Source organism: Stomoxys calcitrans, chromosome 4 (genome assembly GCF_963082655.1).
Source record: "Stomoxys calcitrans chromosome 4, idStoCalc2.1, whole genome shotgun sequence".
Classification (NCBI taxonomy): domain Eukaryota; kingdom Metazoa; phylum Arthropoda; class Insecta; order Diptera; family Muscidae; genus Stomoxys; species Stomoxys calcitrans.
Window position 1 is genome coordinate 44,430,929 of NC_081555.1, and position 19,012 is coordinate 44,449,940.

General features: G+C 39.5%; 1 protein-coding gene across 2 annotated transcripts in view; it reads right to left on the reverse strand.

Annotated features, from left to right (window-relative positions):
- The window catches only part of LOC106080773 (uncharacterized), a 49,608-nt gene that overhangs the window by 15,111 nt on the left and 15,485 nt on the right, over nt 1-19,012 (reverse strand). For both annotated transcript variants that reach the window (XM_059367625.1, XM_013242306.2), the window contains exon 2: nt 18,085-18,242. In XM_059367625.1, the coding sequence (XP_059223608.1) occupies nt 18,085-18,242 (158 nt within the window). The remainder of the gene's footprint in view (nt 1-18,084; nt 18,243-19,012) is intronic.

Genomic DNA, 19,012 nt, shown 5'->3' on the forward strand with positions numbered 1-19,012 from the left:
GATTGGGAAGCCGTTCGGACTCCACAATAACAAGCTTACTTTACTTTAATTGGCTATGACAGAATATTTGTTCTACTAGCCGAATGTAGAATAGCGTTCCAAGCGTCTCGATCTTCTGCGCTCATTCTAAAATCTCTGACACCAAGTTTCAAGGTGTCTCCCACTACTTGATCTTTCCATCGGGCTTTTGGTCTTCCCGATTTGCATGTACCACCGTGTTTGCCTTCAAAAGACTTCTTTGCCGGAGCTTCTTCATCCATTCTGACAACATGACCTACCCAACGCAGCCGTTGTATTTTGATGCGTGTAACTGTGCTATCGTCGTCATACAGCTTATACAGCTAGTGGTTCATACGTCGCCTGTATTCTCCATTATCGCAAACTGGTCCATATATTTAACGAAGAATCTTTCTCTCAAATACTCCAAGCACTGCCTCATCTGCTTTCACAAGTACCCATGCTTCAGAAGGAAGACAACTTCCTTCTCCAGTTCCTTTGGTATCACAATGGACGAAAACGTTGAAGCGAGTCTGCCACATATACCTCACGTTACCTATCATTGAGCTTAAACTTGTTTCGGACAGCACTCATTGTTATGAGAGAAGTATTTCAGCTGTTTCTTGAGAGAATTTTCATGGGAAAATTTGGAAAATTTGCAATTTGCAAGATCGTGTGTCTATTGGAACATGTAAAGCTTTATCTACAACTCGTTTTTTCTTTGTGTATGGGATCCTTTCACTGGATACTTTCAGTTTTTTAGCCATTGGATTATCACTACTTCGTGGATTTCGTTGAATTCAAGCCTTTACACGTCAAACATATGCAATGGTACTACTAAAACTATGATGATTTATGGTGCGATACAAAAGCAATTTTTTTCACCTTGAAGTGTTTGAGTTCGCCATCAAAAGCCGATTGTAATTTTTCAGCCAAATATAACGCAGTCACACTATTACATTTATTCCATCACGAATAACTTTCTTTTTAAATAAATGGAAGGATTTTGGTGTAAACAATATGAGCTGTCATCCCTTGATACTGACAGATATACCAGTGCGAACTTGGTAACACTTCGTCTAAGATAATCTGTATTAACCAATCTCCCGATTTTATTTTTTGAGCCTCAGTACAGCGTAATTATTATCCGATTTAGCTAAAAATATGGTGAGTAGTGTAGGCAGATACGACTTGCAATATTCAATATAACCGACTTGCAATATAAACCGATTTCCCGATTTGACTTATTGAGCCTCTAAAGTACAAAATAATAATCTGATTTTACTGAAATTTCTTACATGGTGTTTTGAATCCTTTGTAAATGCATGCTAAGATCAGCACCATGGATCGCATTTGTTAAGTTCTTTGCCCGATATCTATATACGCAAACAAACAAAAAGTGGATAAAAATTGCTATGCTATTGGAGCTATACCAAGTTATAAACCGATTGAGTCCATACTTGGTTTGACTGTTGGAGACCAAAGTGGAAACGATTGTGCCAAATTTCAGCCAAATCGGATAAGAATAGCATAGACATTCTTTTCAGCAGATTTTTTAACTCAAAACAGCAGATTTTGTTTGCTGACGTAGCTGACCGAAATGTTTGCTGAAACAGCTGTAAAGTCTGCTTTCCCATTTTCAGCCAACAAAAAGTGCTGTTTTAGCAAACATTTTAAATGTTTTGAATTACAAAATTTGGTGCATATAAACCGATCTTCTGATTATAATTTTTGAGCCTCTAGAGGGCGCAATTCTTATCAGATTTGGCTGAAATTTTGCATGGCGTGTTTTGTTGTGGTCTCCAATAACTGTGATAAGTATGGTTATAAATCGCTTCATAACCTAATATAGCTGTCATATAAACCGATCTGGGATCTTGACATCTTGTGCCTCTGGAGGGCGCAATTATTATCCGATTTGGCGGAATTTTTTTTTTTACAACGGCTTCTCTCACGACCTTCAACATACGTAACACACATGGTCTGAATTGGTCTACAGCTTGACACAGTTATGAACCTATTTGGATCATACTTGGCACAGTTGTTGAAAGTTAAAATAAACTACTTTGTGCAAAATTTCACCAAAATCGGATAATAATTGAGGCCTCTAGCGGCTCAAGAAGTAAAGATCCGCAATCGGTTCATATGGGAGCTATTGGGTTGCCCAAAAAGTAATTGCGGATTTTTCATATAGTCGGCGTTGACAAATTTTTGCACAGCTTGTGACTCTGTAATTGCATTATTTCTTATGTCAGTTATCAGCTGTTACTTTTAGCTTGCTTTAGAAAAAGTGTAAAAAAGTATATTTGATTAAAGTTCATTCTAAGTTTTATTAAAAATGCATTTACTTTCTTTTAAAAAATCCGCAATTACTTTTTGGGCAACCCAATATATCAAGGTATGAACCGATTGGACCATACAGTTGTTGGATGTCAAAATTTCGGCCAAATCGGATAAGTATTTCGCCGTGTAGATGCTCAAGTATTTAAGACCCGGGATCGGTTTATATGTGTGTCTGTTTTATCAGTTTTTGATTCGATTTAAACCTTACTTGGCACAATTGTTGGAAATCAAAACAAATCATTTCATGCTAACTTTCAACGAAATCAGATAAAAGTCGCGGCCCCTTAAGAAGCTCGAGAAGTAGAATCAGGAGATCGTCCGATTTGATTTCTTGAGCCCTTACAAGCCGCAATTTTTGTCCGATTTGGCTGAAAATTTCCTATGTAGTTTTCTGTTATAACTTCAAACAATTGTGCTAAGTGCAGTCAGGTCTATAATCTTATATAGCTCCCATATAAACCGACCTCCCGATTTGACTTACTGAGCCTTTAAAAGCCGCAATTTTTGTTGTCCGATGTGGCTGAAATTTTGCATGCGGTGTTCTGTTATGCCTTCCAACAACTGTGCCAAATACGGTTCAAATCAGTCTATAATCTAATATAGCTCCCATGTAAACCGGTCATCCTTGTTCGGTTCCTAGAGCAATTAAAATAATTTTTTTTAACTTACTTAAAAATAATTCTATTATAAGGTCTGAGCCGATCTGTACACGCTTTAAAAAATCTTTACAGAGCTTTGTTCGTTGTCAAAATTTGTCCACCATATTCAATTTAAATTGACTTTACAATGAACATTAAGAATTAATCGACCCACTTCATTGTGCCTACACACATAGATGCAGGCACACTCAAATGCATGTGTGTATTGTCATTGTACTTCTGGGTCCGCATGAATATATGAGTAATACAAACAAATACAATTGTTGTTTTTAGAGTCCCCACTTAAGGATATGGGCTTACATATTCTGTAAATTTGTTTATAACTCCTTGAGAGAAACTTGTTTATTAGGGTGGATTTATTAGCACAAATGGTAATAAGTGAAAAAATACACCTTTTTGAGATATCATATTATCATTTTCCCTTTTTTAGCTAGGACATTAACTTTTTATATGAAATCGCTTAGAATTGAAAGGTAAATAAAAATATTTGTTAGAACAAACAGACATACTCATTAGATTATTTTAAAAGAGCTCAACTAAATCAGATATGACAGTGGTTGGTGTGATATTTGTGTCCGAATGTCTGCCTTTTCTGTTAAGTCTTCTCTTATGAAAACATTTTTTTACTTTTCTCAAGTTCCATCTCCTACGGAAAAATTGTCAGTATTACATTAACTGACCAATTACATTAGCCAAGCATGAATAATCCCAGCAAAATAAATAGGAAGTTATTCTAAAATAACAGCATTTTGTGACAAAGTTTGGTCTATTCCTACATTTTGGGGAGTAATGTAGAACAGTGCAGGGACGGTAGACTCAATACAGCCTAACGAACAAGGACCCGATAATGGGAACTTTCTCAAGACCCTAAAATTAAAACATCAAGCAGTGCAGTGACTGGAAACCCAATGCAGCCTAAAGAATAGGGAACATACTATGAGACCATCACCAATGATTGAGGTCATCCAGATAAACCTCCACCAGGGCGCTACAGCTACTCACGATCTGATGGAAAAAATCAGGAAGGGAAAGATTCATATTGTCTTAATTCAGGAGCCATGGACGACCCGAAACAAAGTTTCTCGACTGAACCATATCAACTATCACTTACTCTATGCTAACACACTGGTACTCGGCCGAGGACCTGCGTTATTTGTCATAAAAATTTTAATAATACATTTTCCCCAGAGTTGTCAACGTCGGATGCAACAGTGGTGAGACGGGGAGACGGTGGAGCATACCTGGCATCACTCTATCAGTATTTCGACTCTCCGACACCACCACCCAGCAAAACAGACAGGAAATGAGGTTCTAATAGGATGCGATGCGAACTCTCACCACATTTTGTGGGGTAGTACCAACATTAATAAGCGGGACCAAGCCCTGGCAGAGTTCTTGGACACTAACGACCTAATAACACTTAATATTGGTAACACCGCTACCTTTGTTAATAGGATTAGGGAGGAGGTATTAGATGTGACAATGTGTTCGGAAAATCGAATCGATGAGTTTCAGGATTAGAGGGTCTCCATGGAACACTCTCTCTCTGACCATGACTACATTAGGTTTGGAATAGCACGGCCAGCGATTAGCTTCCATAATGTTGAAAACCAATTGGCCAAAATTCGGAAGATTACTCAGAAAAAGACTTGGGCGAGATAATTTACATTGTCCAAGCATAGAAGACAACAAAGTCAACAGGATTACGACTGCACTGGTGGAATCTTTCGAAGATGCTTGTCCTCTTCGGGAAAGGAAATCGGCCCATGAAAAAAACCCTGCACAACCGGGGAGATTCGCAATATTGGGAAAGAGGTCCGCAGACTTTTTAACAGAGCTCGTCTTAAAAAAAGTACATTATAACCAGAGCGGCAAAACGTACCTCCTGGAAGCTTTTCTGCAAACAGGTTGATAGCGCTAATGACGCTGCCAAGATAAAAAGTTTCTCTCTAAAACCCATGTCCAAACTGAAATTTTAGAAGACGACATAGGAGTGAAAGCCAAGAGAACGGAGGACATGTTCAGGCTTTCGATGAAAAAGCATTATCCACAGGATACGACAGGACTCACGTAGACACCGGAATTTTGGAATAATGACCTTGATCGAAGGCTTACCATAACCGAATTTATGTTGAAGGAATCCTTGAGAAGCTTCAAACCATTTTAGTCACCCGGACCTGATGGAATATTTCCGTCGTTATTACAGAAGGAGGCAGACTATCTGGCGATCCACCTGGCTAATATTTTCGCAGCGTGCCAGGGAAATCCTGGTAAGAGGCAAGAGTGGTATTTATATCCAAGCCCGGCAAGGCGAGTATACGACACCAAACGCCTACAGACCTATAGGTTTGGTTAGGTTGGGTTGAAAAGAGGGTGCAGATATTTATCCGCCCCATGCCACTATAGATACACATCTATGCCAGTAATCGGCTTGTTGTGCACTCTAAAAACTATAAAGTAACCTCTAAAAAGAAAATTTTAAGTTAGGAATTCCCTGCTACTTACAAAATCCTTAATTGTTTTCCATGCCATGCCCCTGAGTTGGTTCATGTCTGGTTTTCTATCCCCACTTAAGTGCCGGTATCTGTTAGACGCGAAAGCCGAGCAATGGCAAAGGAAATGCTCATCATCTCATCTTTCCCTCATGCCCTATACATGCTATCACTTGTGCACCGGTTTTAGCTCGTAGTCCTATGTGTCCCGTTATGATACCAATGGCTATACTGACCTCCGTCTTACTTCCTTTCAGTAATAGACTCGTCTTCTCACGATCTGGATCATACCATAGGACTTTCGCCGTCCTACCAACCGTTTCGCCGTTCCACAGGGCCTTAACTCGTACTGCGGCGACCCGAAGACTGTTCACCGACCTGAAAGACTGTTCGTACCCTTACCGTCCTGCCTGTTATTGCCTTTACGGCAATTTTACTGTCCGTAAAGATGTTCCAACTCGACGTCCTCGCATTAGCACCACACCACCTCACACATTCCGTGATCGCCCGGATATCCGCCTGTAGGACCGTATTGTGGTCAGGCAGTCTAAAACAGATCTTAGTCCCTGGGTTCTGGATGGAGGCCCCCAGGCCCACTCTATCCTTTGAATTTGATACATCCGTGTAATATGATCTTATCAATGGGAGTACTAGGGTTCTGTCAGTCAAAGACTGTGCCGCTGGCAGCAATGTCTCGTATTCAAATGTAGTCTAAGGTATCCTATAGGAAACCTCTTCGTTTCTTTCCAGGTTTTCTATCGTCGCCTCGATTATACCGCGATGATATGAGCTGCTCCCATCCTCAATCCGTTCTCAATCCATTCTCCCATCGCCATAAGTCTCAAAGCCTCAGTGGCTGCCTCACACTTAATCTGTATCTCAATGGGTCGGCTATCTAGAATAGTCTCCAGTGCCCTAGTGGGCGTGATCCTCATCGCTCCGCTTTTTCTCCGTAGCAGTCCATCAAATTACTGAGGCGTAAGTAAGTATTGGTCCTATCACGCTCCTGTAGAGTCAGTGGACTATCCTTGGATAATCCCCATTTCGAGCCAACGGCCCGTCTACAAAGTGCCCAACATCTGTGAATTTACTCAGTACGCTCCTGAATGTGACACTTCCAATTAAGTTTCCTGTTCAAGATCACACCTAAGTATTTGACCTTGTCAGATATCGAAATCGTCTTATTGAGGAAACGTGGTGCGTTAAATTGGCATATGTCAGTCTTCTCTTGCATATGGTATATGACTGGGCTAGACCCTTTCGGCCTTTCTGCATAGCTGATTCAAATCCTTACCCCTTAGGAGTATCATAACATCCTGATAGCAAACGGGTTCAAATCCCTCCTCATTCAGCATCCATAATAGACAATTTATGGTGGTCACCCATAGTGTGTGCCAGTGTGTGCGTTTTGGCATCGAAGGATTCTTCTATATTATGCAGAACTTCGTGCAGGGCAGTCTTCACCGACCTTTCCTTGACATAGGCATGCTGTTTGTATTTCAGCAGTTCGCTGGATGTCCTACTCTTTATCATGGTGTTCACAATACGTTCCATGGTTTTGAGTAGAAAGGACGTAAGGCTTATAGGCCTGTAGGCCTTTGGTGTCGCATAACTTGCCTTGCCAGGCTTGGGTATAAATACCACCCTTGCCTCCTGCCAGGATTTCGAAGTATATGCAAGTCCTAGGCACGGTGGGGCGCCAGATAGTCTGTCTCCTTCTATAGTAACGCCGGAAATATCCCATCAGGTCCGGGTGACTTAAATGGTTTGAATCTCCTCAAGGATTCCTTTACTATAGATTCTGTAATTATAAACCTTCGATCAACATAATTATTCCAAGATTCCGGTGAGTGGCGTCGTATCCTGTGGAAATGCGTTTTCATCAAAACCCTCAACATGTCCTCCGTTGTCTCTGCTCTCACTCCCATGTCGTCTATTAAAGTTTCAGTTTGGACATGGGTTCTTGAGAGGATCTTTTTTATCTTGGCTTTTTTATCAAAAACGCTATCGACCAGTTCACAGAAAAGCTTCCAGGAGGCACGTTTTGCCACTCTTGTAATCTTATTGTATTCCTTGAGCCTTGTGTAGTACACATCCCAAAAAACTTCCGCTTTTTTACGACGTGCTCTGTTAGTCTGCGGACCTCTTTTCCAGTATTGCCAATCTCCCCAGTCATCCAGGGTTTTTGTTGGGCTGATTTCCTTTCCCAAAGAGGACAACTATCTTCGAATGATCCCACCAGTACAGTCGCAAAAAATTTAACTATTGTTAGTACCATCGCTAGTTTTCCAGCTCTATCCAGAAGCCGTGTAGAGTGATTTAAGAATGCCTAACTTTGTACTTGAAAGTGAACAGTGCCAAATATCAGGGAGTGCCCTCTTGCCAATCATCTGATTACCGTGCCCTTATCTTGTTGCTTAACAACGAAGTGACTTCTCGGATCCTTGTGAATACCAGTGAACCCAAAAATCCCACAAATTATTTAGTCAGGGGTGTGCCTCTTTATAACTCATCTGCTTAACGAGCCCGAATCTCCCTATTTATTATCAAAGTGCCCTCTCGCCTCCTCGCGTCGATTTAGCAATTGAACCTTAGAAGAGCCGTGCATAAGGTCCAGGGGAACTGGCATCTGAGATATGGTCCAAAGGGCAACGGAAGAAACATGGTCACAAATTGGTGACTGTGAATGCTCCAAGATTGAAAAGGTCTATTGCTTTGCTATCGTTGGCTAGAACAGAACTTCCTGTTGAACTTCCTCACACCTGCTGCGGAAATCGTTAATTGCTATCTTTATCATCGTGCTTTCCTCTCAAACAGTGACATGCCATAACGGACACAATGAGTGAAACTTCTATTCTAGCCAACGACAGCAAAGTAATAGACCTTTTCGAGGACGATGTCGAAGAAGGGAAGGGACTTCTTGCCTGAATAAGCGGTTGTGAAAATTGGCAAGTTATTAGGCTTTTTTATAGACGGTCTAGCTGGTTCAACGGTAGGAACTAGTAGGCTTCTTTCTTATTTTCTTCCTGTGTTACCACAATGAACTTAAAGATCTTAGTGAGTTCGATGCAGAATCGGGATTCGGACGCTTGGCATATAAGATTAAGTTATAATCTTATATGCCATGCGTCCGAATCCCGATTTTATTTTTTCCCCCAGTTAATGCACTTTTTATACCCTCCATCATAGGATGGGGGTATAGTAATTTCGTTATTCTGTTTGTAACTCCTCGAAATATGCGTCTATAGAACCCATAAAGTATATATATTCTTGATCGTTATGGCATTTTAAATCGATCTAGTCCGTCTGTCTCTCGAAAGCACGTTAACTGTCGAAGGCGTAAAGATAGCCGCTTGAGACGGTTGAGATTGTAAATGGGCCATACCGGTCCATGTTTTGATATAGCTGCCATATAAACCGATTTTCGATCTTGACTTCTTGAACCTCTAGGGGGCGTAATACCTATCCGATTTGGCTGAAATTTTGCACGACATGTTTTGTTATGATTTCCAACAACTGTGCTAAGTATGTTTGAAATCGGTTCATAACCTGATATAGCCATCATATTGGGTTGCCCAAAAAGTAATTGCGGATTTTTTAAAAGAAAGTAAATGCTTTTTTAATAAATCTTAGAATGAACTTTAATCAAATATACTTTTTTACACTTTTTTTCTAAAGCAAGCTAAAAGTAACAGCTGATAACTGACAGAAGAAAGAATGCAATTACAGAGTCACAAGGTGTGAAAAAAATTGTCAACGCCGACTATATGAAAAATCAAAATCAAAAAGCAATTACTTTTTGGGCAACCCAATAAAAACCGATCTAGGATCTTGAATTCATGAGCGCAATTTTTATCCCATTTGGCTAAAATTTTGCATGACATGTTTTGTGATGGCTGCCAGTAACTGTGTCAAATATGGTTCAAATCGCGTAACACCAATAGCTATATAGCTGACATATAACCTGATATAGCTTACATATAACCCGATCTGGGATCTTGACTTCTTGAGCCTCTAGAGGGCGCAATTATTATCCGATTTGGCTGAAATTTGGCACGACGTGTTATGTTATGGTTTCCAACAACTGTGCTAAGTATGTTTGAAAACGGTCCATAACCTGATATAGCTGCAATACAAACCGATCTTGGGTCTTGAATTCTTGAGCCTCTAGAGGGCGCAATTATTATCCGATTTGGCTGAAATTTTGTACAACGGCTTTTCCTAAGACCTCCAATATACGTATCAAATATAGTCTGAATCGGTCTGTAGCCTGATATAGCCCCCATATAAACCGATCTCCCTATTTTACTTCTTGAGTCCCTGAAGAGCCCAATTCTTATTCGAATTTTACACAATGACTTCAAAAGGGTGATTTTTTTGAGGTTAGGATTTTCATGCATTAGTATTTGACAGATCACGTGGGATTTCAGACATGGTGTCAAAGAGAAAGATGCTCAGTATGCTTTGACATTTCATCATGAATAGACTTACTAACGAGCAACGCTTGCAAATCATTGAATTTTATTACCAAAATCAGTGTTCGGTTCGAAATGTGTTCATTCACCGTAACGTTGCGTCCAACAGCATCTTTGAAAAAATACGGTCCAATGATTCCACCAGCGTACAAACCACACCAAACAGTGCATTTTTCGGGATGCATGGGCAGTTCTTGAACGGCTTCTGGTTGCTCTTCACTCCAAATGCGGCAATTTTGCTTATTTACGTAGCCATTCAACCAGAAATGAGCCTCATCGCTGAACAAAATTTGTCAAAATTTGAACACATTTCGAACCGAACACTGATTTTGGTAATAAAATTCAATGATTTGCAAGCGTTGCTCGTTAGTAAGTCTATTCATGATGAAATGTCAAAGCATACTGAGCATCTTTCTCTTTGACACCATGTCTGAAATCCCACGTGATCTGTCAAATACTAATGCATGAAAATCCTAACCTCAAAAAAATCACCCTTTACTATGGTCTCCAACATTCAATTCCATTATGGTCCGAATCGACCATATCTTGATATAGCTGCAATAGCATAGCCGTTCTTTTCTTTTACTTTTGTTTGCCTTAAAAGAGATACCGGGAAAAGATATCGACAAATGTGATCTTCACCATAGATCGCATTTGGGTATATAAGATTCGGTCCGGCTGAACTTAGCACGCTTTTGCTTGCTATAATATTTGTTTGAATGGAAACAAAAATGTACATCTAGGACATTAAGTATTCACATAAAAACCATTCCAAGATTTTTAGTCGTGCTGAATCCGATTTCAAGTGTTCTAATCGGTTCATAACTAATGCAGCTCTTATATCGAAGTGACGAAGTATTAAGCATTTGAAAGGTGCAATTCGTGTTCGCTAAAAATGTTCTAGTCTATTGGAAGACATTGAAGTTATTAAGAGTTTATTTTTAAATCTTGTATAAGCAAATCAATCGATCTCATCTATGGTAAAATATGACAATCAACCAAATTAATGGACAACTACACATGTCACAACATGTCCCCTCTATCAAATACCCAAAGGGCATGCCAATAAGTATATTTATGAACATAGGCCCTCATAGAAATACGAAAACAAATTTCATGTATTAGTGCTTCTCCTCAGTACATATCCAACAATACGATATTGCAGTTATATTTTGGCAGAAAAATATAGTTTCCTAAAAGCCAAAGAACCAAATGTAAAAGTGCTCAGTTGCCATTGTCACATTCTCGTATAGCTGTTGGTGTTTAGCACAGAACAACAGTAAAAACTAAGACATATTTCATACGAATGCATGCCACATATTCGAACGGTATTTGACATATTCAATTGAGTTCTGTAATAAAATATCTCACATTAAATGATCATATTTAATAGCACTGTGATAGGTTAGGTTAGGTTTAAGTGGCAGTCTGCCATCAGACTCACTAAGACGTTTTCGTCCATTGTGATACCACAGGAACAGAAGAAGGAATATGCCTTCTGGTTCATATCGTTGAACCATCCAGATCGCTTTAAAAATCCCTATATATTGCGAATGTTCACATTCGCTAAATCAGACAGGTTCCCAAAGAAATTAGAACCTAAAGTGGATCTCCTTCTGACTGCTAGTGCGACACACCCACGAAGAAGGTGTTCTATAGTCTCTTCTTCTTCGATGTCCTCAAAGCTTCTGCAAAAGTCGTGGCTGGAAACCTTCTGTCTGTCGGGAAGTTTTCCTATTAGACAGTGATCTGTCATGATGACTAAGGCGTTTGATCTAGCCAATGACAGCAAAGCGATAGACCTCCTCAAGTCTAGATTAGGCCACGTAGTTTTGGAATGCTCACAGCCCCCTCATTGTGACCATCTATCATTCTTTGTCAGTTTGGCCTGGCTCTGAAAACTTATCTTACATGTCGCTAGAGTCATACCCAGAGATTCCAGTATTCCTGTAATGTGTTGAATTCCTAGTCTCGCAAGCTCGTCCACTTTACAATTCCCTAGGATATCTCTGTGGACCGGCACCCAGAACAGTTGAATTTTTAATTGTTCAGCCATCTCGTTGTGAGATCTGCGACAGTCGAGGGCGGTTTTCGTCTTCAGAAATACGTTCTCCATGGATTTAATGGCCACCTGGCTATCTGAGAAGATATTTATGCCAATCGTCGTTATGTCATTATATCTTAGCCATTCCACCACTTGCAAAAGATCTCCGCTTGATACACACTGCAGTGGTCGGGTAACTTTTTCGATATGACGTAGAAGTCCATGTAACTTCTGTTACCAGGAATATCGTAGTTCCAATCGGTTCTATCCGAAATACTGGTACAGTACTTTTTTTATCAAAAATCGGCTCAGGTAGGGTGTAATCCACACTGCCTTGAACATCGGATATTGTATCAAGGATAACACAGTGTCCGTTGCCGCAATATGACCAATGAGAAATCTCTGTTAACCTCACGGCCTCAACGCCTTCTATGAGGATAGCAAAATCCGCATCGGTTGGGTGCCGGGCCATAACGGAGTAAGAGGAAATGAAAGGGCAGACGATTTTGCAGTGAAGGCCAGAGGACTACCGTCAATAAACAATGGTTAACCCGAAGCTTTTCGGGTCAACGCAGTCCGAGTTAAGGCCGTGGGCGGCGAACGTAACACTGTGGAACAGCGAAACAGTCGGTAGGACGGCGAAAATCCTATGGGGGGATCCAAAACGTGAGAAGACGAGACTATTACTGAAAGGAAGCAGAAGGAGGCCAGTATAGCTATTGGTATCATAACGGGACACATAGGACTACGAGCTCACTTATGTAAATTCGGGGCGGCAAGTGATAGCATGTGCAGGGCATGCGGAGAAAATGATGAGACATTGGAGCATTTCCTTTTGTCATTGCCCGGCTTTCGTGTCTAACAGATACCGGCACTTAGGTGAAGACACAATACCAGACATGAACCAACTTAGGGGAGTGGAATTGAAAACAATGAAGGATTTTGTAAGTAGCACGGAATTCCTAACTCAAAAATTTTCTTTTTGGAGGTTACTTTATAGTTTTTGGAGCGCACAAAAAGCCGATTACTGGCTTAGGTGTATGTCCATAGTGGCATGGGGCGGATTCATATCTTCACACTCTTTTCAACCTAACTTAACCTAAATCGAATCAGAAAGTGATTCTGAGTCGTTCGCTTTACTTATCTATGGATCTATCTCTCTGCCTTCTGGGTGTTAAAAACAAATGCACTATGTTATAATACCCTATACCACAGTAGTGGTGGGATATACTTAGCACAGTTATTGGAAGTTAGACCAAAACACTTCATGCTAAATTTTATCAAAACACTTCATGCTAAATCGGATAATAATTGCCCCCTCTAGAGGACCAACAAGTCAAGATGAAGGATCGGTTTATATGGCAGCTTTATCAAAATATGGACCGATATATCCCATTTACAATCTCAATCGATCTACACTAATAGGCAGTATTAATGCAAATTTTCAAGCACCTAGCTTTAATCCTTCGAAAGTTAGCGTGCCTTCGACAGAGGGGCGGACAGTGCTAAATCGACTTAGAAAGTCAAGAAATCAAGCATATTTACTTTGTTGGATCTCAGATTAATATTTCGATGAGTTACAAACGAAATAACGAAATTAGAATACCTCCCATCCTATAGTGGAAAGTATAACAAAGAATAGTTTGCATCCTTACTCAAATCTTAGTGCGTATAAGAGAGGATCCGTCGTACAAAATTTCTGGCAAATCGGATAATAATTGCGACCTTTAGAGGCTCAAAAAGTCAAGATTCCAGATCGGTTTATATGGCAGCTATATCAGGTTATGAACCGATATGAACCCTATTTGGCACAGTTGTTGATAGTCATAATAAAATACGTCATGCAAAATTTCAGCCAATTCGGACAAGAATTGCGAACTCTAGAGGCTCAAGAAGTCAAGACCCAAGATCGGTTTATATGACAGCTATATCCGGTTATGGAACGATTTGAACCATACTTAGCACAGTTGTTAGAAGTCATAACGAAACACGTCGTGCGAAATTTCATTCCAATCGGATATGCGCCTTCTAGAGGCTCAAGTAATCAAGACCCAAGATCGGTTTATATGGCAGCTATATCAGGTTATTGACCGATTTGAACCATACTTAGCACAGTTGTTGGAAGTCGAAATGTGGAAATATTTTCGTCCTATTAGTATGTCATCCTTTATGCTGAAGACCATGAAGAGGTTGATGGTAACATATCTCAGGGCAAATATCCCTGGAAATCGCCTGTCTCGGCAACAGTATGCATATAGTAAGGGCTTATCCACTAAAACAGCCCTTCATGACCTGGTCGACTACATCGAAGGCTCTCTCGCTGACAAGGAGTACACAATGGTAGCAATTCTTGGCATAGAAGGTGCTTTCAATAATGTAAAACGGATGCAGAGTGGGCCAAATGGCGAAAAAAATTGGAAATAAGTTGATAACTTTTTATCTGTTGATCTGAGCGGTAAAAAACTTTCTAGACATTTGTAGCTAGGGACATAGGCTTTCAGGAAAATTTGTCTCTTTTGCTTCATATCTTTAATACAGGGTATCCAAGTTGACCATTTTCCACTTCTCCAACCTCCAAGAGGTTGGAAAAGGAACTCGATGAGATGCCATCGGACAACCTTAACGAAATATGAATAGTTTATTTTTAAAATATCAAGCGTTACCTTGGTTTTTTCAGTGTTGTTTTAATAACTTTGTCAATATCGGACAATAAATGCGCTTTTTATGGGCCCAAAACCTTATATCGAGAGATCGATTTATATGGCAGCTATATCCAAATCTCGACCAATCTGGGCCAAATTGTAGAAAGTTGTCGAAGAATCTAACGCAACTCACTATTCCAAATTTCGGCAACATCGGACAATAAATGCCCTTTTTATGGGCCCAAAACCTTAAATCGAGAGATCGGTCTATATGGCAGCTATATCTACATCTGGACCGGTTTAGGCCAAATTGCAGAAGAATGTCGACTGGCCTAACACAACTCACTGTCCCAAATTTCAGCAAAATCGGATAATAAATGTGGCTTTTATGGGCCTAAGACCCTAAATCGCGGATCGTCTATATGGGGCCTATATCAAGACATAGTCCGATATAGCCCATCTTCGAACTTAACCTGCTTATGGACAATAGAAGAACCTGTGGAAAGTTTCAGCTCAATATCTCCTTATTTTAAAGACTGTAGCGTAATTTCAACAGACAGACGGACGGCTAGATCGTCTTATATTTTTACGAAAATATATATACTTTATAGGGTCGGCAATACGTATTTCGATGCGTTGCAAACGGAATGACAAAATGAATATACCCCTATCCTTTGGTGGTGGGTATAAAAATGGTATGGCAGCCATGTAAAAACTTCTCCCCAAAGAGGTGTCGCACCTTGAGTTGGACAGCACTCATTGATATGTGAGAAGTTTTCCCCTGTTCCTTAATGGAATCTTCATAGCCAAATTTGACTATTACATTGCTCTTTTCACTGTCCTTAATCGTGCAAATCGGATCAATAGGTCAAAAGTTGAAGGACCCTTGAAGTTTGGAGAAGTGGAAAGTGGTCCACTTTCACACCCTATATCTCAACATGTACCAACAATGTCATTTTCCTGAAAGCTTATACCCTTCTCTACAAATGTCTAAAATTCAAATTTTGCCCTTGAACATTCCACTAAGGAACAGTGGCAAACTTCTCACATATCAATGAGTGCAGTCCGATTCAAGTTTAAGCTCAATGATAAGGGGCCTCCTTTTTATAGCCGAGTCCGAACAGTGTCCCGCAGTGCGACACCTCTTCGGAGTTTCGGAAGTTTTCCATGGCATAGTACCTCAAAAATGTTGCCAGCATTAGGAGCGGAAAACCACCACTAAAAATTTTTTAATGATGGTCTCGCCAGGATTCGATCTCAGGCGTTCAGCATCATAGGCGGACTTACTAACCTCTGCGCTACGGTGGCCTCCAATGTCCAAAAATATTTTTTCCCGCTTTGATCAACATATAAACCAGTAAGGAAGGGTAAAATTCGGGCGGTTCCGTCTTATAATACACTACACCTAACCTATAAGTACAATGTGGAAGCTATATCCAATTCTGGACCAATTTTGATGGACCTCGGCGGATGTTTTCAGATGGTTTATTAAACAATCCGTATCAAATTTCAAGCAAATATGTTCATACTATAATAAATACGGTTGATAAATGGCAACATTGTTGCAAATTAGCCAAAATCTGATGAACATATATATGGGAGTTACACCTAAATCTGAACCGATTTTGACCAAACTTCGTTGATATTGTGGCAGGCATCGAGGAAAGAGTTGTGCACAATTTTGGCAATTTTGGTCAATAATGCGCTTGCCCCAGAAGTGAATTACATATATGGCAGTTATATCTAAATCTGAACCGATTTCTATGAAATTCATTAGTAATATTAAAACGACATAAAAAATCCTTCCAGCCAAATTTTGAGAGAATCGGTTAACAAATGAGCACTTTATTGCAATATTTTTCAAAATCGTACGATCATATATATGGGAGCTATATCTAAATCAGAAAGGATTTCGCTCAAACTTTATAGATATTGTAAAAGTCGTTGAAGACAAAGTTTGTCCTACAAAGTTTTGGTAAGATAGGTCAATAAATGCGATTGCAGTGGCTCTAGAAGTAAAATCTGGCGATTTATATATTTTAGAGCTATATATAAATCTGAACCGATTTCTATGAAATTCACCAGTAATGTCGAGAATCATAAGAAAGTCGTTCCTGCCAAATTTCAAGAGATTTGGTTAACAAAAGACCATTTTATTGCATTATTACTGCAAATCGGACAAACATATATATGGAAGATATATCTAAATCTGAACCGATTTTTTTCAATTTCAATAAACTTTGTCTATAGGCTAAAAAACATGTTTGTACCAAATTTGAAGGCGATCAGATGGAAACTACGACATGTAGTTTGTACACAAATTAACATGGACAGAGAGACAGACGGACATAGCTAAGTCGAATCAGAAAGTGATTTTGAGTCGATCGATGTACTTATCAATGGGTCTATCTCTTTGACTTCAGAGTGTTACAAAAAAATGTACCACAGTAGTGGTGTAGGGTATAAAAATGGTGGACTTATTTCTAATTTTTCGCAGTGTCCCACTATGCCACGTCAATCATGAGGGAGCTGGAGTTTTTAGGCACTAATAATACAGAAAGAAAATTGATTATTCCCTCCACCATAGGATGTCGTTATACTAATTTCGTGGTTCCATTTATTACACATCAAAATCTTAATCTGAGAACCAACAAAATGTATACATATTGATTATCTTGACATTCTGAGTCGATTTAGCCATGTCCGTCCTTCTGCCGAAAGCACGCTTACTTTCGAAGGAATAAAACTAGGAGCTTGAAATTTTGCACAAATACATCCTATTAGTATAGGTCGGTTGGGATTGTAAATGGATCCTATCGGTCCATGTTTTGATATTGCTGCAATGTAAACCCACCTTGGATCTTGACTTCTTGATCTTCGAGATGGCGGATTCTCACCGGATGTTGCTAATTTTTTGTATAAGGTGTTTTGTTATGACTTCCATTAACTGTGCTGAGTATGGTTCAAATCGTTTCAAAACCTGATATAGCTGCCATATAAACCGCAAGAGTGGGCAATTTTTATCGGATTTGGATGGGTGGATGAATGGTTCAACGGCATTAACTAGAAGACATCTTCCTTCTTCTGTTCCTGTGGTATCACAATTTACCAAAACGTCTAAGTTAATTCGAATGCAGACTGCCATTTAAACCTAACCTAACCTTAAGATTTTTTAACCGCAGCTAATTAGTTTGAAAAGAACCAAAAAATTCTTAAACTACAGCATTGAACGGAAAAACAAAATTTTAGTTCTTATTTAGTCCCTTTCACCCAGTTTTCTTAAACCGAATGCATGATACATGTGTATTTAAATGGTTGGGCGATGTAAGAGTCCTTTTGAAAGAAGCTCTCCTTTCAAATAAACATGCCCTTCGATTTAAAAATCTTAAGCCGTCAAGATAAACATTGAATATTTACAAGTTGAATACATACCAAAAGAACCAATGACTAATAAAAAATAAATTAAGCACGTGCTCCGAGGGCGGTGGCAGTTGACGTGGTCCACTTTGGTATGGTGGACAGCAGCCTTGAGTACAGCATTCTCGAGGTAAGGAACATATATGACCGCCTTCACAGAAGCGCGCTGCAACCTGCAAGGAAGATAAAATGAAATGAGTGAAATTGTTTGCTATACAAACATACATACATACATATGTATCAGAATATACATACAATACTTTTTGTTAATTGGAATGAATTTGTCAAATGGAAATAATTGAATAAGAAATCAATGAAAGAAATCAATTAAAGAAAATCAATTGTTAGCCAATTTGCCTGAATCTGAGTCGATCTCCCGACTAGTCTTCTGCGGCCCCTAGAAACTTACGATTTTGTCTGATTTGGAAGAAATTGGGACTTAAAGTACACATATGCCCAAATGTTCTGTCATAGCAAACTAAGTATGTATCCTGTCCAACTGCAAAATGATGTGAATGCTCTGTTATTCATTTGACACTTTTAATTTATTTTTATACCCTCCACCATAGTATACTAATTTCGTCATTCTGTTTGCAACTTCTCGAAATATTCGTCTGAGACCCCATAAAGTATATATATCCTTGATCGTCGTGACATTTTTTTTGATCTAGCCATGTCCGTCCGTCCGTCTCTCTGTCGAAAGCACGCTAACTTTCGAAGGAGTAAAGCTAGCCGCTTGAAATTTTGCACAAATACTTCTTATTAGTGTAGGTCGGTTGGGATTGTAAATGGGCCAAATCGGTCCATGTTTTGATATATTGTAGCTGCCATATAAACCGATCTTGGGTCTTGACTTCTTGTGCCTCTAGAGGGCGCAATTCTTATCCTATTGGAATGAAATTTTGCACGACGTGTTTTGTTATGATATCCAACAACTGTGTCA